The sequence below is a fragment of the Neomonachus schauinslandi genome, chromosome 9, assembly GCF_002201575.2.
Source record: "Neomonachus schauinslandi chromosome 9, ASM220157v2, whole genome shotgun sequence".
NCBI lineage: Eukaryota > Metazoa > Chordata > Mammalia > Carnivora > Phocidae > Neomonachus > Neomonachus schauinslandi.
In genome coordinates, this window is record NC_058411.1 from 80,865,477 (window position 1) to 80,888,161 (window position 22,685).

The 22,685-nt window shown below is 41.5% G+C and overlaps 1 protein-coding gene across 1 annotated transcript in view; it reads right to left on the reverse strand.

Moving 5' to 3' along the window:
* FSIP1 (fibrous sheath interacting protein 1) overlaps window positions 1-1,731 on the reverse strand; it is a 190,262-nt gene extending 188,531 nt beyond the window's left edge. Inside the window, exon 1 of the mRNA XM_021695730.1 lies at window positions 1,606-1,731. Within this exon, the coding sequence (XP_021551405.1) occupies window positions 1,606-1,731 (126 nt within the window). The remainder of the gene's footprint in view (window positions 1-1,605) is intronic.
* Between the last annotated feature and the right edge of the window lie 20,954 nt (window positions 1,732-22,685).

A 22,685-nucleotide genomic window follows, 5' to 3' on the forward strand; every position in this document is an offset into this window, starting at 1 on the left:
CCTCTTGGGTCCCCTCCCTCTTTGGGAGCTCTGTACTATCGCTTAATAAATGTTGCTTTGCTGCCCACCAAAAAAAAGAAAAAAGAAACAAGTCAATGAGATACAATGTTAATAAATAAGATTTAGTATCATAAAGTTAGAAACTCTCCAAATTAACCTATAAATTCAAAGCAATTTCAGTCAAAACCCCAAGAGCAATTTTCACAAGACTTGAAAAACCAATCTAAAATACAGAAAGAACAAAAAGCCAAGAATAGCAAAGACGGTTCTAGAAAAAGAATAAGATGGGGAGATACATCCTACCAGATATCAAAAATTATCACACAACTAACAAGAGTTAACACACAGTAATGATGCAGGATTAGATGAAACAAAACAGAGAGCTGAGCTAGACCTGGGATTTTAACAAGCCACTTATAGTTATACATCTGCACAAGATTTAGCCTGCAGACATGAAGTAGAAGCCATCTTCCCAAGCTCCTGATAGGAAGTTGGCAAGAAATACCAAAGGCAGTCATCTCTGTATGTCTAGTCACCAGTTTTGTAGTTCTGAGGGACTGGTGGCAGTGTAGAAGGCAGCTTTTTTATTTCGGTCACGGAGATGTAACCTACGAACCAACAATCCAAGGGAAGTCCCCTCCCATGATTTCCTTTCCCTCTGGCCGTCCACTGATTCTGAGAAACTGAACTTCTGGTATTCAATCCCCGTCTGCTGGAAATGCCCAGAATGTTTTCTATTTCCTGCACTAAATCATAACACTCTGAACATAGACTCTAGTCCAGAAATCAAAAGAATAAATGAGCATGGATTCATAAGCTTGAAAAGATTTTTTTCACCATAAGGTTTCAAATTTTTGTTTGCCACAAGCTTAAAACAAATAGTCCCATACCGCTGATGGAAAAACTGATTTCTGGGGCACCTGGATGGCACAGTTGGTTAAGCATCTGACTCTTGGTTTTGGCTCAGGGTCGTGAGACCGAGCCCGGCATCTGGCTCCTACACTCAGTGGGGAGTCTGCTTGAGATTCCCTCTCCTTCATCCTCTGCCCCTCCTGCTAGTGCACTCTCTCTCTCGCTCTCTAAAATAAATTAATATTTTTAAAACAACTGATTCCTTAAAAAACATCAGGTTTAGATAATTTAGGAAAAGAAAAAGAGACTACTAAAGAAAAGAAAAGGAAGTCAGGCCAGGTAAGGTACCTACTAAATATATACCACATGGTCTTTGACCCAAACTTTTTTTTTTTAAATTACTGAACCTTTTTCATATTAAGAGTCAATGGCGGCATAGTAGATATTGGAACACAAAGATTTTTTATGAAAAAGAAAAATTTACAAATGAGCATTAGCAAAGTACAACTGTGAACAAATAAGCCATACTCCAAAAACAAAAACAAAAGAGGGAGGGAGAGAAGGAGGTAAAGAAGGACACAGAATTTTCATATTAAATGGTCTAAAGTAAAATCCGAGAAGAAATCTATGAGTGCTCCCAGAACATACCCTCTAAAGAGGATCCTTTAAGTGGGATGTTAACAACAGCTTTGGTTTACCAAGTGCTAGAGTTCAGGAGAAGGACTTGAAATCATTTCTAAACAGCAAAAGTACCTTGAAGGATGCTGGTTCCGGTGAGAGCACCTCCAAAGAAGTATTTGAACCTCTGCTCCCAGGACGTGTTCTTGAATTTGAGGCTGGTTTTGAAATTCCATCTAAGTTCCCCTTTATAATATCCATTGATATCCTAAAACAAACAAGAAATTAAAGCAAGTTATGACCTGTATGCTTACATGTGTCATTAGAGTTAGTGCGCAATTAACCCAGAATCTTTGTTAAATAAGGATTATATTGCCACCAAAGTCACAGTATCCTAATTTCACCAAAAGACGTCTGTGTCCAGGGATTTTATGTCACTACAGGTGGAAAACATTCTGACCAGGATGTTAGATTCGGAGAGTGGTTAAAAAAGAATGCAGAGTGACTGCTATCTCAGGGGCTTCCTGCGCCTCAAAAAGAAACATTTACTGTGTCCTTGGCCTGAGAAGATACTCATGGAGCACCAAGCCTCCCAACCCAGATTCACTTCATCGTAATGATGCATAAGGCCTCCCCTTTCTCCTGGTTTTGCCTTCCTTATTCTATCTAGCGCTTCCTAGTCTAGCTCAGCTTTCAGCTCTGACTTCTCCTCTCCTCCTCAGTACCACATTTTCATGGAGTACCCATCTCCTGGTCACCCCTCTTTTTCTATCAATCCCCCACTTTTAAAACCAATGATTCGGGCGCCTGGGTGGCTCAGTTGGTTAAGCGACTGCCTTCAGCTCAGGTCATGATCCTGGAGTCCCGGGATCGAGTCCCGCATCGGGCTCCCTGCTCGGCAGGGAGTCTGCTTCTCCCTCTCCCACTCCCCGTTTGTGTTCCCTCTCTCGCTGTGTCTTTCTCTGCCAAATAAATAAAAATAAAATCTTTAAAAAAAAAAAAAAACCCATGATTCTACTTCACCCTCAGAAACAAGAGAACAAGGGGTGCCTGGGTGGCTCAGTCGGTTAAGCGTCTGCCTTCGGCTCAGGTCATGATCTCAGGGTCCTGGGATCGAGCCCCACATCGGGCTCCCTGCTCAGTGGGGAGTCTGCTTCTCCCTCTCCCTCTGCTGCTCCCCCTGCTTGTGCTCTCTGTCAAATAAATAAATAAAATCTTAAAAAAAAAAAAAGAAAGAAAGAAACAAGAAAACAAAACCTACTTTCTCTGCTAGAGGACACACCCTTACTATCTGGCCCCAAATTGCCAATTTCTATTTTTCGTGTGACACCATCCACAGCCCTGTCACCCCTCTGGCTCCCTATTCCCAGTGCTGTTTTCTGAAGCAAGGATTATTAGGCAGGATGGTTTAAACTAGTGGGAGAACTTGGGCACTGCAGGCACCTTGATCCTTCCAAACTGTGCCCTAGATCAGGACCATTCCAGATCTGCTCAGTAATGCTCGGGTATCATGCATGCTGAGAAAAATGGAAGAAATAGGGAGAATTACAGATTTTGCCTTCTCATACTTAGCTTTACATGTAAATGGATCTTCCAACAATCCTTCCCTAAATTTCATAATTTCTCTAAATTTCTATTAATTATGAATTAAACCATTTGTCTCATAACAGAAAGAGGAAAAACAATTGCCCCTGGCCCCAGTGAGTGTAAACAATGTCCTTTTTTTACCCTACAAAATGACTCATCTTTCTTTCTTTTTTTGAAAGCAGAGGCAGAGTCCAAGGAAGTTTTGGATACAGGAGGAAGCACGAACATCCCTCCAAGGCACACAGAGGGATAATATGATTTGGCCTCCAACCATTCAGTGTGCCAAAGCTGATGCTTAAGGGACCAGTAGGTCAACTCTTTCCATCTTAGCAAATGAAAAAGGCATTGATCTCAGCATTATTCAAACTCTGCAAAAGCATTCGGGCTCACTCAGGAAGGCGCTGACATTATTATTGTGGAATGACGGATCACCGTGGCCCATCACGTCACAATCAAAAAGCATAAGTCACCAAAAGGCCAAAAGTCTTGTAAATGCCCTGAGCAGCCTGTCAAGGGAGACTTATAGCTTACAGAGGGAGCAATGAGATGGAAGCATTTGCAGAGCTGGTATAATACTTGTCAGTAAAGGGAGAAGAAGCACAGAGAACCGTCAATGACATGGATCATCTAAAAGGCTCCAGAAATCTTTCAATTTGCTTTAGAAATAGGTCTCTTCTATTATATTTGTTCCTGAAAATAATAAATTAAATAAAATACAGTTCCCAGGCTCGGTGGGGATATAACTGACAATCTTATGATTTTGCCTATGTAGAAAAAAGTAATAGATAAAGGGCATTGAATTAGGATCTTACAGATGTATTTTCAATGGTTAAGAAGAAATCTCAATAGCCACACAGAAATTCCACAAGACAAATAAAGCATTGTCAAAGAAAGTAATCAAATGATAATTAAATACTTATAATGACAGAAGCAGTAAATGATTTAACCAAATACTGCGCCTTACTTGTGTTGAGTGTATCTGGGCAGGAGTACATAAAAGGAGAGGTAGTATAAAATATCTAATCTGTCTTAATAGGAAATCAAAGAGAATGCCCAAAAATTGATAAAGCCAAAAAATAAGCATTATATTTACGAGTTCAGGATGGTTGCCTCTGGGGAGTGACACTAGGAATTGCTTCTCTTTTCTTCTATTGTAAATGTTATAGTAGAGTTCGACATTTTTTATTATACTACTTTAATAAAAGTAAAAACTGATTTTTAAAATAATAAATAAATGTAAAATAAGAAATGTCCAGGGGGGCGGAGCAAGATGGCGGAGGAGTAGGAGACCTGGATTTCGTCTCCTCTCAGGAATTCAGCTGGATAGGGATCAAACCATTCTGAACACCTACAAACCCAACAGGAGATCGAAGAAAGGAATAGCAACAACTCTCTCATCAGAAAAGCGACCACTTTCTGGAAGGTAGGACGTGCGGAGAAGTGAATCCGAGGCGATATTCGGGAGGATAGACGGTGGGGGAGGGGCCTCCGGCGGCCGCTTCTGGCAAGTGATAGAGCCGCGGAGCACAAAATCGGAACTTTTAGAAGTCTGCTCCACTGAGGGACGTCACTCTGGTGGCTAAGCGGGGGGTGGAACCCTCCGGGACAGTGTGGTCTCAGGACCCTCAGGGTCACAGAAAGACCGGGAGTGCCTGAGTGTGGCAGAGCTCCCAGGTATCGGAGCAGGGAAGCCGGCTGCAGAGGCGGAGCCCAGGCGCGGGCTCTCAGCTCGGGGTTGCCATAAACCGTGATCCGCGGCACAGTCGGGCCCCTGCTCCTCCAGCAGGGACCCAACAAGCGGCAGCTCCGGGGAGACTCACCTTCCTCCCCTGGGAGGAGCCACGCGGGAGTGCGCCACAGGGATCTGCTGGGTTTGGAGACTCCACCCGGGGTCGGGTGCCAGAGATAGAAATGCGCTGTCACAGGCCGGGTGAGCACGGAGTGCGGCTGGAGACCGGGGAGACGGGAGTGACTGACGGCTTTTCTCTGGGGGCTCACTGAGAAGCGGGCCCCGAGTTCTCGGCTCCTCCGCGGCGGAGATTGGGAGGCCGCCATTTTCACTCTCCACCTCCAAAGCTGTACAGAAAGCTTGCCGGGAACAAAAGCCCCGGAGAGCAAACCTGAGCAGATTACTTAGCCGGGAGGGGGCAAGGACGGGGCAATTCTGCCTCCGGCAAAGACATTTGGAAACCACGGCAACAGGCCCCTCCCCAGAAGATCAGCGAGAACAGCCAGCCAAGACCAAGTTTACCCATCAAAGAGAACGGCAGAACTCCAGCTCTAGGGGACTACTGCACATAGAATTCATGGCTTTTTTACACTGATTCTGTAGTCTTTCAAAGTTAATTTTTTTTAACTGTCTTTTTTTCTTTTTTTTTTCTTTTTGAATTTTTCTTTTTCCCTTTTTCAACCAACATCTTATCAATCCCTTTTAAAAAAAAAAAAAACATTTTTATTTTTCATTTTTAGAGTCATATTCTATCCCTTCATAGTAGTTACCCGTATTTTTGGCTTATATATATAAGTTGTTCTCTCTTTAAAATTTTGAGATAGTTTCTTCTAAAAGATCAAAATATACCCTAAATCTCTAGTATATGGTGTTTTCTATTCCCCTGCCTGATCACATCCTCTCCCTTTTTTTTCTTTTTTTAAATCCTCTTTCTTTTTTCAAACAACTTCTTATCAATTCCTTTTATAAAATTTTTTATAATTTCCATCTTTACAGTCATATTCCATCCCTTCATCATATCAACCCTTATTTTTGTACATATATAAGTTTTTCTTTCTTTAAAATTTTGGGAGGCACTTTCTTCTAAAAGACCAAAATACACCCCAAATCTAGTGTGTGGCACTGATCATATTTGATCACATTCTGGTTTTTTTGTTGTTGTTGTTTTGTTTTGTTTGTTTTTGTTTTTATCTTTATCTTTTTCTTTTTTTTCTTTTTCTTTTTTCTCTCTTTCCCTTTCTTTTCCCACTGCTTCAGGTTTTTTCTGATTTGTTTAGAGTATATTTTCTGGGGACGTTGTTACTCTGCTAGCATTTTGTTCTCTCATTAATCTATTCTCCTCTGCACAAAATGACAAGACGGAAAAAATCACCTCAACAAAAAGAACAAGAGGTAGTACCGACTGCCAGGGACCTACTCAATACGGACATTAGTACAATGTCAGATCTAGAGTTCAGAATCATCACTTTAAAGATACTAGCTGGGCTTGAAAAAAATATGGAAGTTATTAGAGAAACCCTTTCTGGAGAAGTAAAAGAACTAAAATCCAACCAAGTAGAAATCAAAAAGGCTATTAATGAGGTGCAATCAAAAATGGGGGCGCTAACTGCTAGAATAAATGAGGCAGAAGAGAGAATCAGTAATATAGAAGATGAAATGATGGAAAATAAAGAAGCTGAGAAAAAGAGAGATAAACAACTACTGGATCACGAGGGCAGAATTCGAGAGATAAGCGATACCATAAGACGAAACAACATTAGAATAATTGGGATCCCAGAAGAAGAAGAAAGAGAGAGAGGGGCAGAAGGTATAATGGAGCAAATTATAGCAGAGAACTTCCCTAATTTGGGGAAAGAAACAGGCATGAAAATCCAGGAAGCACAGAGAACCCCTCTCAAAATCAATAAAAATAGGTCAACACCCCGACATCTAATAGTAAAACTTACGAGTCTCATAGACAAAGAGAAAATCCTGAAAGCAGCTCGGGAGAAGAGATATGTAACCTACAAGGGTAGAAACATTAGATTGGCAACAGACCTATCCACAGAGACCCGGCAGGCCAGAAAGGACTGACAGGATATATTCAGAGCACTAAATGAGAAAAATATGCAGCCAAGAATACTATATCCAGCTAGGCTGTCATTGAAAATTGAAGGAGAGATAAAAAGCTTCCAGGACAAACAAAAACTAAAGGAATTTGCAAACACAAAACCAGCCCTACAGGAAATCTTGAAAGGGGTCCTCTAAGCAAAGAGAGACCCTAAAAGCAACATAGACCAGAAAGGAACACAGACAATATACGGTAACAGTCACCTTACAGGCAATACAATGGCACTAAATTCCTATCTTTCAATAGTTACCCTGAATGTAAATGGGCTCAATGCCCCAATCAAAAGACACAGGCTATCAGACTGGATTAAAAAACAAGACCCATCGATATGCTGTCTGCAAGAGACTCATTTTCGACCCAAAGACAGCCCCAGATTGAAAGTGAGGGGGTGGAAAACCATTTACCATGCTAATGGACACCAAAAGAAAGCTGGGGTGGCAATCCTTATATCAGACAAATTAGATTTTAAACCAAAGACTGTAATAAGAGATGAGAAAGGACACTATATCATACTTAAAGGATCTATCCAACAAGAAGATCTAACAATTGTAAATATCTATGCCCCTAACATGGGAGCAGCCAATTATATAAGCCAATTAATAACAAAAGCAAAGAAACACATCGACAACAATACAATAATAGTGGGGGACTTTAACACCCCCCTCACTGAAATGGACAGATCATCTAAGCAAAAGATCAACAAGGAAATAAAGACTTTAAATGACACACTGGACCAAATGGACTTTACAGACATATTCAGAACATTCCACCCCAAAGCAACGGAATACACATTCTTCTCTAGTGCCCATGGAACATTCTCCAGAATAGATCACATCCTAGGTCATAAATCAGGTCTCAACCGGTACCAAAAGATTGGAATCATTCCCTGCCTATTTTCAGACCACAATGCTTTGAAACTAGAGCTCAATCACAAGACAAAAGTCAGAAAGAACTCAAATACATGGAGGCTAAAGAGCATCCTACTGAAGAACGAATGGGTCAACCAGGAAATTAAAGAAGAATTAAAAAAATACATGGAAACCAATGAAAATGAAAACACAACTATTCAAAATCTTTGGGATGCAGCAAAGGCAGTCCTAAGAGGAAAGTATATAGCAATACAAGCCTTTCTCAAGAAGCAAGAAAGGTCTCAAGTATACAACCTAACCCTACACCTAAAGGAGCTGGAGAAAGAACAGCAAATAAAGCCTAAACCCAGTAGGAGAAGAGAAATAATAAAGATCAGAGCAGAAATCAATGAAATAGAAACTAAAAGAACAGTAGAACAGATCAACGAAACTAGGAGCTGGTTCTTTGAAAGAATTAACAAGATTGATAAACCCCTGGCCAGACTTATCAAAAAGAGAAGAGAAATGACCCAAATCAACAAAATCATGAATGAAAGAGGAGAGATCACAACCAACACCAAAGAAATACAAACAATTATAAGAACATATTATGAGCAACTCTATGCCAGCAAATTAAATAACCTGGAAGAAATGGATGCATTCCTAGAGATGTACCAACTACCAAAACTGAACCAGGATGAAATAGAAAACCTGAACAGACCTATAACCACTAAGGAAATTGAAGCAGTCATCAAAAATCTCCCAAAAAACAAAAGCCCAGGGCCAGATGGCTTCCCAGGGGAATTCTACCAAACATTTCAAGAAGAATTAATACCTATTCTTCTGAAACTGTTCCAAAAAATAGAAATGGAAGGAAAACTTCCAAACTCATTTTACGAGGCCAGCATTACCTTGATCCCAAAACCAGACAAAGACCCCATCAAAAAGGAGAATTACAGACCAATATCCCTGATGAACATGGATGCAAAAATTCTCACCAAAATACTAGCCAATAGGATCGAACAGTACATTAAAAGGATTATTCACCATGACCAAGTGGGATTTATCCCTGGGCTGCAAGGTTGGTTCAACATCCACAAATCAATCAATGTGATACAATACATTAACAAAAGAAAGAACAAGAATCATATGATCCTCTCAATAGATGCAGAAAAAGCATTTGACAAAGTACAGCATCCTTTCTTGATCAAAACTCTTCAGAGTATAGGGATAGAGGGTACATACCTCAATATCATAAAAGCCATCTATGAAAAACCTACAGCGAATATCATTCTCAATGGGGAAAAACTGAGAGCTTTCCCCCTAAGGTCAGGAACGCGGCAGCGATGTCCACTATCACCACTGCTATTCAACATAGTATTGGAAGTCCTAGCCACAGCAATCAGACAACAAAAAGAAATCAAAGGCATCCAAATTGGCAAGGAAGAAGTCAAACTCTCACTCTTTGCAGATGATATGATACTTTATGTGGAAAACCCAAAAGACTCCACCCCAAAACTGCTAGAACTCATACAGGAATTCAGTCAAGTGGCAGGATATAAAATCAATGCACAGAAGTCAGTGGCATTCCTATACACCAACAACAAGACAGAAGAAAGAGAAATTAAGGAGTCGATCCCATTTACAATTGCACCCAAAACCATAAGATACCTAGGAATAAATCTAACCAAAGAGACAAAGGATCTGTACTCAGAAAACTATAAAATACTCATGAAAGAAATTGAGGAAGACACAAAGAAATGGAAAAACGTTCCATGTTCATGGATTGGAAGAACAAATATTGTGAAGATGTCAATGCTACCTAGAGCAATCTACACATTCAATGCAATCCCCATCAAAATACCATCCACTTTTTTCAAAGAAATGGAACAAATAATCCTAAAATTTGTATGGAACCAGAAAAGACCCCGCATAGCCAGAGGAATGTTGAAAAAGAAAAGCAAAGCCGGCGGCATCACAATTCCGGACTTCCAGCTCTATTACAAAGCTGTCATCATTAAGACAGCATGGTACTGGCACAAAAACAGACACATAGATCAATGGAACAGAATAGAGAGCCCAGAAATGGACCCTCAACTCTATGGTCAACTCATCTTTGACAAAGCAGGAAAGAATGTCCAATGGAACAAAGACAGTCTCTTCAACAAATGGTGTTGGGAAAATTGGATAGCCACATGCAGAAGAATGAAACTGGACCATTTCCTTACACCACACACAAAAATAGACTCCAAATGGTTGAAAGACCTCAATGTGAGACAGGAGTCCATCAAAATCCTAAAGGAGAACACAGGCAGCAACCTCTTTGACCTCAGCCAAAGCAACTTCTTCCTAGAAACATCGCCAAAGGCAAGGGAGGCAAGGGCAAAAATGAACTATTGGGACTTCATCAAGATAAAAAGCTTTTGCAAAGCAAAGGAAACAGTCAACAAAACCAAAAGACAACCAACAGAATGGGAGAAGATATTTGCAAATGACATATCAGATAAAGGGCTAGTATCCAAAATCTATAAAGAACTCATCAAACTCAACACCCAAAGAACAAAGAATCCAATCAAGAAATGGGCAGAAGACATGAACAGACATTTTTCCAAAGAAGACATCCAAATGGCCAACAGACACATGAAAAAGTGCTCAACATCGCTTGGCATCAGGGAAATCCAAATCAAAACCTCAATGAGATACCACCTCACACCAGTCAGAATGGCTAAAATTAACAAGTCAGGAAATGACAGATGTTGGCGGGGATGCGGAGAAAGGGGAACCCTCCTACACTGTTGCTGGGAATGCAAGCTGGTGCAGCCACTCTGGAAAACTGTATGGAGGTTCCTCAAAAAGTTGAAAATAGAGCTACCATATGATCCAGCAATTGCACTACTGGGTATTTACCCCAAAGATACAAAAGTAGGGATCCGAAGGGGTACGTGCACCCTGATGTTTATAGCAGCAATGTCCACAATAGCCAAACTGTGGAAAGAGCCAAGATGTCCATCAACAGATGAATGGATAAAGAAGATGTGGTATATATATACAATGGAATATTATGCAGCCATCAAAAGGAATGAGATCTTGCCATTTGCAACGACGTGGATGGAACTGGAGGGTATTATGTTGAGTGAAATAAGTCAAACAGAGAAAGACATGTATCATATGATCTCACTGATATGAGGAATTCTTAATCTCAGGAAACAAACTGAGGGTTGCTGGAGTGGGGGGTGGGGTGGGAAGGATGGGGTGACTGGGTGATAGACACTGGGGAGGGTATGTGCTCTGGTAAGCGCTGTGAATTGTGCAAGACTGTGGAATCTCAGATCTGTACCTCTGAAACAAATAATGCAATATATGTTAAGAAAAAAAAAAAAGAAGAAGAAGAAGGTAGCGGGAGGGGAAGAATGAAGCAGGGGAAATCAGAGGGGTAGACGAACCATGAGAGACGATGGACTCTGAAAAACAAACAGGGTTCTAGAGGGGAGGGGAGTGGGAGGATGGGTTAGCCTGGTGGTGGGTATTGAGGAGGGCACATTCTGCATGGAGCACTGGGTGTTATGCACAAACAATGAATCATGGAACACTTCATCTAAAACTAATGATGTAATGTATGGGGATTAACATAAGAATAAAAAAAAAAAGACATAAGTCACACTGGGGAAAAAAAAAAAAAAAAAGAAATGTCCAAGGGACTGAAAGGAAATATAAAAATAATTTACGTAGTAAGTTAATGACTTACTAAAGATAACACCAAGAGCATAAATCAAAAAGGAAGAGACTAACAGATTTGATCACATAACATTTAATGCTCTTGAATGTCAAAAAACAAACAAACACAAAGAACTCTAAATTAAACTAAAAGGTATCTGAGAAACTAGGGAAAATATATGCAACACAAAAGGTTATATGATACACAAAAGGTTAATGAATTTACATATTTAAGGAAATCTTACCAATCTGTAAGAAAAAGAAACATTCCAATAGAAAACTGGCTAAGGGCATAAACAAGGAATTCACACAGAGGAATTCACTCCTCCCCACATACACTCAATATAGTTATGGCATAGTATTTGGTTAAATTAACATTTAGTGCTTCTGTCATTATAAGTATTTAATTATCATTTGATTACTTTCCTTGACAATGTTTTTTCTTGTGGAATTTCTATGTGGCTATTGAGAGTTCTTCTTAAATATTGAAAATACATCTATAAGATCCTAATTCAATGCCCTTTATCCATTACTTTTTTCTACATAGGCAAAGAAAGAAAGAAAGAAAGAAGGGGGGGAGGGAGAGGAGAAAGAAGGAAAGAAAGAAAATATCCAAAAAAAGGAAAAGAAAGAAAATATCATCCTAAATGTCGATATCTTGCTAAAAAAAAAAAAAGAGTTCAATTCTCTAAAGAAATATACACAAAGGGACCTGAAAGATGGTAACAAACCAGCGAAGTAACAGAGGTGGGTTCTTCTGGATTGGTGGGTTCATGGATGTTCTTGGTCTTTTTTTTTTTTTGAAAGATTTTATTTATTTATTTGATATATATATAGAGAGAGAGAGAGAACACAAGCAGGGGGAGCAGCAGCAGAAGGAGAAAGAGAAGCAGGCTCCCTGCTGAGCAGGGAGCCCAGTGTAAGGCTTGATCCCATGACCCTGAGATCATGACTTGAGCTGAAGGCAGACGCTTAACCAACTGAGTCACTCCCGTTCTTGGTCTTTTATCTTTCGCTTATATGTATTTTCTGATTTTCTAATAAGTACATCTTGAATTCATAATTTATTTATTTATTGTAGGAAAATGTCTAGAATATATTAAAGTGTATTCAAAAATAAATAAAAATCACCCAATATTCACCACGCTGAGCTAAACACCATTGGTGTATTTTTTTAAGATTTTATTTATTTATTTGAGAGAGAACGAGAGTGAAAGAGAGAGCATGAGTGGGGTGAAGGGCAGAGGGAGAAGCATACTCCCTGCTGAGCAGGGAGCCTGATGTGGGGCTCAATCCCAGGACTCTGGGATCATGACCTGAGCTGAAGACAGTCACTTAACCAACTGAGCCCCCCAGGCACCCCTCTTTGGCATATTTCTTATCCATTTTTGCTCTGTGTGTTTCCACCAAAATTGGACTCATATATTTCTCACTTAACATCACATGATGAAGCATTTTCTTATTGCATTAAAAGTATTTCAAAAATAAAATATTATTTAGTTCATGATATTCCATTAAGCAGATGATATATATGACCAGATTCTAAATTGTAACAAATCACTACTAACACATACCAACTTTTTATAACATTCATTTCAAACAAGATTAATTTAACTTTTTCAGGGGCGCCTGGGTGGCTCAGTCAGTTAAGCATCTGCCTTCGGCTCAGGTCATGATCCCGGGGTCCTGGGATCAAGTCCCACAGCTGGCTCCTTGCTCAGCGGGGAACCTTCTTCTCCCTCTGCCACTCCCCCTGCTTATGCTGTCTCTCTCTCTCTGTCAAATACATAAAAATCTTTAAAAAATAAAAAATAAACTTTTTCATACAGGCTTATAAGAAATGCAATCACCACAGATCATTTAAAACCAAAATGGGGACACATGGCTGCCATAATCTGGTATTTTTGGATGAAAGGAAGAATTGAAAGAAAATGAATCCTCCTCTGTTTAGTAATAATAAATAGCCAACCTTTTAAAAAAATGGAATTATATTTATTTTCATGGTTTTAATGTCTAAAAGTTATTTTATGTTAGTTTTTTTTTTATTTTATATATTTATTATGTAAGAAATACTTGCCCGTGAGAAGCAAAAAGTCAAATAATATAGAAGAATGTAAAACTTCTTTTTTTTTTTTTAAAGATTTTATTTATTTATTTGAGACAGAGAGAATGAGAGACAGACAGCATGAGAGGGAGGAGGGTCAGAGGGAGAAGGAGACTCCCTGCCGAGCAGGGAGCCCGATGCGGGACTCGATCCAGGGACTCCAGGATCATGACCTGAGCCAAAGGCAGTCGCTTAACCAACTGAGCCACCCAGGCGCCCCAAGAATGTAAAACTTCTTAAAGTCAAAATTTCCAGGGTGCCTGGGTGCCTTAGTCAGTTGAGCGCTGGACTCTTGGTTTTGGCTCAGGTCATGATTTCATGGTCAGGATGAGCCCCAAGTCGGGCTCCCCCTCCCGGGAGTCTGCTTGAAGATTCTCTCCCTCTGTCTCTCTCCCTATGCATGCTCTCTCTCTCATAAATAAATCTTTAAAAAAAAAAAAAGTCAAAATTTTCCTCACCCCAAGAACCACTGTTAATAGACTTGGGGAATCTCACTTTTTTTAGGCATATGCAAACTTTTATCCTTTATACCCACCTACTCCTCCCCAACACAAACACACACAAATGGCACACACAATTTTAAGTTAAGCTCTTTGTGTGAATCTTTGTTTAGTGACGCTAAACAAAATATATACGTAGATGATAAACTACACTGAGTCAAAGAATACTTGCCTTTCAACTTTTGGTAGGACGCCACACTGTCCACCAAAAAGGTTGTTACCAAATTACACTGTCAATAGTGTGTGATCAAAGTGCCTCTTTCCCCATTCCGGCCTAGGGTCAATCTGGTTATCATCAAAGCTTTTCCATCTTTGTCAGTCTGGTAAGGGTCAAAGATATCTGTGAGTCTGATTTACATTTCTTTAATTACGAGAGAAGTTGAGTCTGCAACCAAATGTTTTCTGGCCCCCCTCCCCCCCCCCCCCCCCCCATACCTATTCGCATCCTTTGCTATTTACGGTCTATTTCAAATGACTAGCGATTAATTTTTAATGTAAGGGGTTTTTTTTAAATATTTTATTTATTTATTTTTTTGACAGAAAGAGACACAACGAGAGAGGGAACACAAGCAGGGGGAGTGGGAGAGGGAGAAGCAGGCTTCCCGCGGAGCAGGGAGCCAGATGCGGGGCTTGATCCCAGGACCCTGGGATCACGACCCGAGCCGAAGGCAGGCGCTTGACGACTGGCCACCCAGGCGCCCCTTTTAATGTAAGTTTTAGATCTTAAAGTCCAAGAAGGCACAGGACAGTAGGACCTTCTATCTTCCCTGATAGAAGGTCCTAAGGTCAGGAATGTGGAAATGCTGGCGACAGTCTCCGTAGAGGCAGACGCCTCTGTCCCAATTGGGCAGGCCGGCTCCCTCCCAAGCCCCGCCCCACCCCGCTGAGCCCGCCCCCTACTGGCCCTGCCCCTTCGCCCTAACAGCCAGTCTCCAGGCCCAGCAGCCTGACACGACTCCGCCCCGCCCTCTCATTGGCCCAGCTCCTCTTCCTGACAGCCCCTCTGCGGTCCCAGACGCGACTCCGCCCCGCTCACGCCGCGGCAGGTCGCGGGACGATAGAGGTGGGGTCCTAACAGGTGCGGTGCCTTACCTTCCCGGCGGAAACTCCGGGAGGCAGTCGCCAGTCGGCAGATCATTGACGGGCGCAGAAGCGCACCGCTGATACTCAGCGTCACCCCCTGTCCCCCAAAGGGGAGCGGTCTTTCCCGCCACCACAACTTCTCTGGAGGGGGACCGAGCTGCGCGTCCAAAGCCCTCCTGCCTCCAGGAACGCTGTTCCCTCGGCAACCAGAAGCACTACGCCTCCAGTCTCGCGATAAGAGAAAAGGGCTGTACCATGCTGAAATAAGGTGTGGGGGCCGGGGGCGGCGAGGAACGCTGTTGGAGCCTCGCGAGCTGGGGTAGCCCTACTGTCTCCTCGGTCTTCCTGAGGACGGTGTGGCTGGGGAAAGGGTTGTTCGTATTTACATTGAACTCGAAAGGAGGGCGCCTGGATGCTTATGTGGCTCTCTACCATTGATATGCTCTGTAGGTCTGGCATCCTCTCTGACCTCAGTTTCCTCCTCTGTAAAATGGGAATAATAATTCCTTCCTCACAAGATTGTTGTGCAGCTCGAAAAGATGATGTATTTGAAGTTCTTGCTATATTTTGAATTCCACGTAAATAAAAAATAGTACTTTTACAAGATTGGGCTACAGTCCAAAAGAGTAATGATTTTTTATTTGCACTGCTCTTTTTTTGTGGATTCTCCCGTCTTCACCGCATGAAGACTGTTTCCATGGGTTCCCCAACTGATTTTCTTCATCCTCGGTACCATCAAATATCTGCTTTCTAGTACAGACAGCACTTTACAGTTTTCAAGGCATTTTCCCATACACAGCCCCTTTAGCCTCATTATGTTAGGTACATAAGATATGTATTCTTTAAGTGTTTTTCAGTGAAGCAAATAGACAAAGGGGAAATTAGTTGCTCGGGGAACCACAGCTACAATCTAGGGTAGTGGTTTAAAAACTGGGTTTAGGGCGCCTGGGTGGCTCAGTCGTTAAGCGTCTGCCTTCGGCTCAGGTCATGGTCACAGGGTCCTGGGATGGAGCCCCACATCAGGCTCCCTGCTCAGCAGGAAGCCTGCTTCTCCCTCTTCCACTCCCCCTGCTTGTGTTCCCTCTCTCGCTGTGTCTCTCTCTGTCAAATAAATAAATAAAATCTTTTTTAAAAAATAAAAACTGGGTTTAAAACCCTGGCTGTAAATGCCATCCATATACTGCTAAATCCTGTGTTTCGATCTCCAACCCAGACTTCTCCCCTGAACTCCACTTTTATTTGACCGACTATTAAGAAGTCTCTACTTAGATGTAAGAAGCATCTTGAAACTAACATGTCAAAAAACAAACCTCTCCACAGTCACCCCCACTCCCACCCCACCCCCTTATCTATCTCAGTAAATGGTAACTCCATCCTGCCAGACTCAGACCAAGAACCCTGAAGTTGTCCTCAATTCCTCTTCCCCTCACAGTCTACAATCAATTTGTTATAAATCCTATCAGCTTTACACTTAAAACATACCCAGAATCTAACTACCTCTCAGCACCTTCCATGCTTCCCTTCTGGTCCATACTGCCATCATCTCTCACCTAGATTTTTGCAACAACCTCCTTCCTCATTGTTGCCTTCCTTGCCCCTACTACTTTCAAACAGCAGCCTGAATGATGCCTTCAAACTGAAGTCAAACCATGTCACTCCTCTGCTCAGGACTCTCCCTGGTTCCCCGTACCCTGCAGAGCCCTTACAATGCCCACAGATCCTAAAGGACCAGGCCCTCTGTTTACTCTCAGACTCTAGTCCTACCACCCTCTCTTGGGTAAACTTTGCTCCAGCCTCACTGTCCTCCTTGTTAGTGTTTCTGCGCAGGAATTTCTTCCCAGCATTGATCAGGAAATTTGTATGTGTTTCTAAATTAAAAAAAAAAAAATAGTTGAGAAATCAGGAAAAATGGAAAAGGTATTCTAATCCTCCTATGAGAATTAAACTTTATCAATCAACATAAAGATGTTACTGAAGAAATCCACTGATGTCAAGTCGAAAGCAAAAGCAGGAAATGCTAACACGCTGTGTCAGAAGTTGAGGGCAACATTCTGGGAACATGGATTGGAACACATGGGAGAGATGCAGTCACAGTCGGATTGGTCGGTCTTGCTGGGAGCTGGTGCCATGTTCTAAGTGTGTTTTCCTGGCCATGGCTGCCGCTAACGGTGAGTCATTCTTGCAAATAAAATAAATATTAACAAGTTGATCCTCACTGTATACTTTATACAAACTCTATGAGTGGTGTTCCAAGAAATAGTAAGTTTTGACTCAAAAATAAGTCCTTAAATTGGCAATTTCCAACCTGTGATTCGGTGAAGTGCTATTAGCCTTGCTTGAAAATTTGTATGTTACCCTATTCAAATGGTATCCAATGACGTTCTCTGTGTTCTCCAGTATTTGAATATTTGCTAAAGGCTACAGTTCTTGTAAACACCTACAAATGCTTTTAGTATATGTGCTGCTGAAGCGAGCATCACCTACAAATGCTTTTAAAAGATGATTCAGGGGGCCCCTGGGTGGCTCAGTCAGTTCAGCATCCGACTCTTTGGTTTTGGTTCAGGTCATGATCGATTTGGTTCAGGTTGTGAGGTCGAGCCCCAAGTCGGGCTCCATGCTCAGCATAGAGTGTGCTTCAGGATTCTCTCTCCCTCTGCCCCTTCCCCCAGGCTCGCTCTCTCTCTCTCAAATAAATAAAATCTTTTTAAAAAAATAATTCAGATAGCACGATAACAAAAATATGAAGAAGGCTGAAAATATTTTAAGAATAACTTAAGATTTTGAGAACTGCAGGCAGCTTTGATTTCTCATTTCTGCGTCCCAAAGATTACTATGTTGGGAATTTGGAAACACTGCTCCTTGTTGTTCCTCCAAGATGGAATACTCTTGGAGGAAAACACACACACACACACACACACACAACACACACACACACACACTAGCCCTCTGCTTCCTCTGCCGGGAATACAGTTACCCTACTATCCCTATGGCTCACTTCCTCTCTTCCCTCAGGTGTCTGCTTCCTCAGGTGGGTCTTTCCTGACCACCCTATATCAAAATAATAATCCCCGGGGGCGCCTGGCTGGCTCATTTGGTTAAGCATCTGACTCTTGATTTCGGCTCAGGTCGTGATCTCAGGGTTGTGGGATCAAGCTCCGTGTCAGGCTCCGCGCAGGGCACGGAGCCTGTTGAAGATTCTCTCTCTGACCCACCCCACCTCTCCCCTAAAAAAAAAAAAAGAAAAGAATTTTAAAAAATAATAATAGTAATCTCCGTCTCCACACTCCTTATGCTCTGTTCCCTTGACTCTGCTTTTTTTTTAAATAAGGAGAGGAGAAGACATTGTTTGGATTCTGATACTAAATAGCTGGGTTATCCTGGGTAAATCTGTAAACTTGTAGGCCATCGTTTCCTCATTTGAGAAATGTGGTTGGACTAGTTTTGCAGTTCTTAAGTCTACTGCATTAGAATCACCTGGGGAGATTTCATAAATTACTGATCCTAGGGCTGTATCTAAGAGCCAATGAACCTGAAATTCTGGGGCTTCTCAAACTTTAATGTGCAAATAAATCAACTGGGGCTCTTGTTAAAATGCTGATTCAGTGTGTCAGGTGGAGGCTCCAAGATTCTAACAGGCTCCCAGGTGATGCCAATGCTTCCGGTCCACCGACCACTCTTGGAGTAGCTAGACAATAGATAAACTCCAAATGTCCACACAATTCTAATATTCCATGAATAAAGGCCACTCTTTCCATTTTTATTTTTGGTGACTAATGGTGCTCATTAAGGAAATAACATATTTCAGATTTCTTGGGGATGTGGGGAGAGAAAACCAACTAAGAGAAATCAAGGCTCTGACCTGTGCCTTTCATTTTTTTTTAAACTGTTGCTCTTAAAATATATACAACAGAAGATACATAAAAAGCAAGTGAAAAGAAAAATCAGGTTCAATAGAATAGAAACTTAGTGTCTCTTCACTGTAGTCTTACCAAACTAAGTGCCCAAGGAAGTCACTTGCCTTGGTGGTATAGTGGTGAGCATAGCTGCCTTCCAAGGAAGTCACTCTGCAGAAACTCATCTTGTTTTCTGTCATTCCCACTTTGTTTACCTCCTGCTGTTACCTCTTGTGAACTGCCAGAGGCTGTATGTGCCTTGAGGGCAAGTTTTAAACAAATTGTATTTGTTGTGTATTAGCACACAATACACTGTTTTTGTTTCTAATTTCCTGAAATACTTCGGTGTCCACTGTTGCAGGTGACACCCTCCAAATAATTCATATTCAGATCTGTCAGAGTGCAGTATTTTTCTCTGCTGTTTTGTTGTGTTCAAAAAGCCCAAACATATTCTAGAAAGTATTGTGCCTTTCAAAATAATTCATAAAGATTTCTTCCAGAGTCAAGATACTTTACGTTAAAATGTCCCTGGTCTCATTCCAGGTTGGTGACATATGGCAGTCTTGGTTTCAGAGTTGGTTTTTGTTTTAAATCTCTCTCTACCCTTGACCTTCCCCTGCTAAGTGGAGTCAGATTCGAATGAATGAGAGAGAGCCCACATTGTATTCCATCTGGGTCCCAACTACCATTCCAGCTCTGTTGCCCCAATTCCCCTTTTCTTACCATAAGCTTCAGCCAAATGTGACAGCACACTAGGAGCAGAACTCATTACGTCTCATAGTATAGATTCTACAAGCTAGCTAAATAGCCATTTATTTTGGAGGGCAGTTAAAAATGTATGCCACTGGACAGCTCCCATGTCCCGCGAGTCTATGGCTTAGCGTTATTAAAAAATAACATTTACTGAGTGTTTGGGACATGCCTTAGATGTATCATCTCACTTCACTTCATAACATCCTATGAAGCGGCACTATTATTATGCAGATTTATAGTTGAGAAGCGGAGCACAGAGAGGTTGAGTAATTTTTCTGAGGTCACTCAGGAACCAACTGGTACTGAATTTCCAACCCAGTTCCAAAGCCTGCTCTCTTTGCCTCCTCACTGGACTGAATTCAAAAAAAGAGGTTATTTGTATCCACTAGATGGTGCTGATTGTCTTTTGTTAAACACAGAACTCTCAAACTCACTTTCCTTGGATTTTAGGTGTGATTCAAGAAACCACTGAAACCAAGTATCCTGTATGTTTGAACTGTGCTTGGATCCATCTTTAAATAGCCATCTGAATTGGAAAAATAAAAATTAAATCTCAAAAAAACAGAATGGATTTTTTAAAATATCCTAGTACATATTATAAATATCTAATATCAAATAACCGTTGGTGACTTCGAAAGACTGAAGTTCTCACACATTTGTATTTTTAGAAAATCTGTAGACTTAAAAAGTTCATGTTTTATTTCATTTGCCCCTTTTATACCAACCGCACTCCCTCCCAATCCCACGTGGCCACAGTGCTATCCATATAACCTAGAGGCATGAACAGGGAAGTAAATAAAGCCTTAAAGAACAAAAAGCAAGTTCTGGAGCAGGTGACCCTATTTTTATTCAAAGTAAAATGCACTTTAAGTTTAGTATGTGTTTAGTACTTTTTTAGTACTTCAAAGTTATGAAATAAATCTGCTAAAAATGGGTTTTCAGATTTTGTTATTCATAGGGATCATTTCATGTGCTACTTACAATGTTCATTTTCATCCCTATTCCCTGACTTAGTAGGTCTGGGGTCAAGCGCAGGAATCTGCATTTTAACAAATACCTGGGTGGTTCTGGTGCAGTAGAAACATGAGCATGCTTTGAAAAACGCTAACTTAAAAACACTGTTTTAAAGAGTAAATGGTGGGCGCCTGGGTGGCTCAGTTGGTTAAGCGACTGCCTTCGGCTCAGGTCATGATCCTGGAGTCCCTGGATCGAGTCCCGCATCGGGCTCCCTGCTCAGCGAGGAGCCTGCTTCTCCCTCTGACCCTCCCCCCTCTCATGTACTCTCATTCTCGCTCTCTCAAATAAATAAATAAATCTTAAAAAAAAAAAAAGATTTAAAGAGTAAATGGTGATGAGGCCACAGCTCTGCGAGGTGCCATGGAGCCCCCTAGAGCTGTGAGACACTGAGACCCCCCAGGATCTCCTTTGTAAGTAGTAATGGAAAAAACTGGGACATGTTCTCCCTTCCCCCTTCCTTGATTCTGAACCCTTTCTTCCCTCTTCCTGTCTATTCTGGAGTGCTACGCAGAATCAAGTGCTACCTAGAGAATGTCCCCCTTTTAAACATCGAGGGGGGGAAGAAGTTTGCCACTTCTCAATATCTGTTAGCCCAAACACATAACAATAGCCCTTGAAATTATTTTTAGAAGATTTTATTTATTTATTTGAGAGAGAGAGAGAGCACAAAGGGAGAGAGAGAGGGAGAAGCAGACTCCAGGCTGAGCAAGGAGCCCGATGCAGGACTCGATCCCACAACCCTGAGATCATGACCTGAGCTGAAGGAAGATGCTTAACCCACTGAGCCACTCAGGCGCCCTACCCCTTGAATTTTTTAAGCAAAAGAAGTTAGCCCAGGCATTGTCATGCGACCTTGTTTAACTTGTCCCAGCGATATGAATTTCAGGGTGGGGGGAAAAAACCAAAGTATGCCAGGACACACACACACACACATACACACACAAACAGTGCAGCCTTACATTTATGATCCAGAAAGCTAATAGAGGCTTGTTTTTTTTTTTAAAGATAGTAAAATAAGGGGCACCTGGGTGCCTTAGTCGGTAAGCGTCTGCCTTCGGCTCAGGTCATGATCCCAGGGTCCTGGGATCGAGCCCCACATCGGGCTCCCTGCTCTGCGGGAAGCCTGCTTCTCCCTCTCCCACTCCCCCTGCTTGTGTTCCCTCTCGCTGTGTCTCTCTCTGTCAAATAAAGAAAATCTTTTAAAAAAAGATAGGAAAATAAATCAAAAAGGAAGATTATCTTCAAAACTCCAGAATGAATTTTTGGGGGGTGGGGGTCATCTCAGTTGTGCCCTCAAGAGATAAGCTCTGCCAAGTGAGTGATTCACCAGCAAGGGAGAAATCTATTTCTCCTCTCAGAGAATTCCCTGGGAGTTCACTCTAGTTATAGTGCTGGCTCCAAAGTTTGGTCATCTGGAGCAATTCTGTATCTGTAAAGAGTCTCCAGAACATTCCCGAGGCTTGCTGCAGTTTCCATTGCTGGATGCCAGTTGAAATTACAGTGCTGGACTCCTGGTCTGTCACCTGGATCACAGGAATGGATGAGATGCTGCTTGTGGATAATAGCTGAAGAGAAGTTCAGCAATTTCCCTGCAGCAATCAATCCTGGGCTGAAACCCACTGTTTCTGAACTCTGTCTAGGCATTGAGTGTCATGCTTGGTGCTTCTCCTTGGATTCCAAACCATAACTTCTATATTGAGCTAGGTCTCTGATCCTGTAGGGTTTTGGTTTTTGTTTGTTTTAAATTGGGTCTCCTGATCTATGTACTAAAATGCATTTTTTAGTATCTGAATTATATAAATATTATGTAAACCTTTAATTTAACACAAAAGGAAGTTAAAAGTGATTTACATAGCATATTAGAAATGAATTCAAAT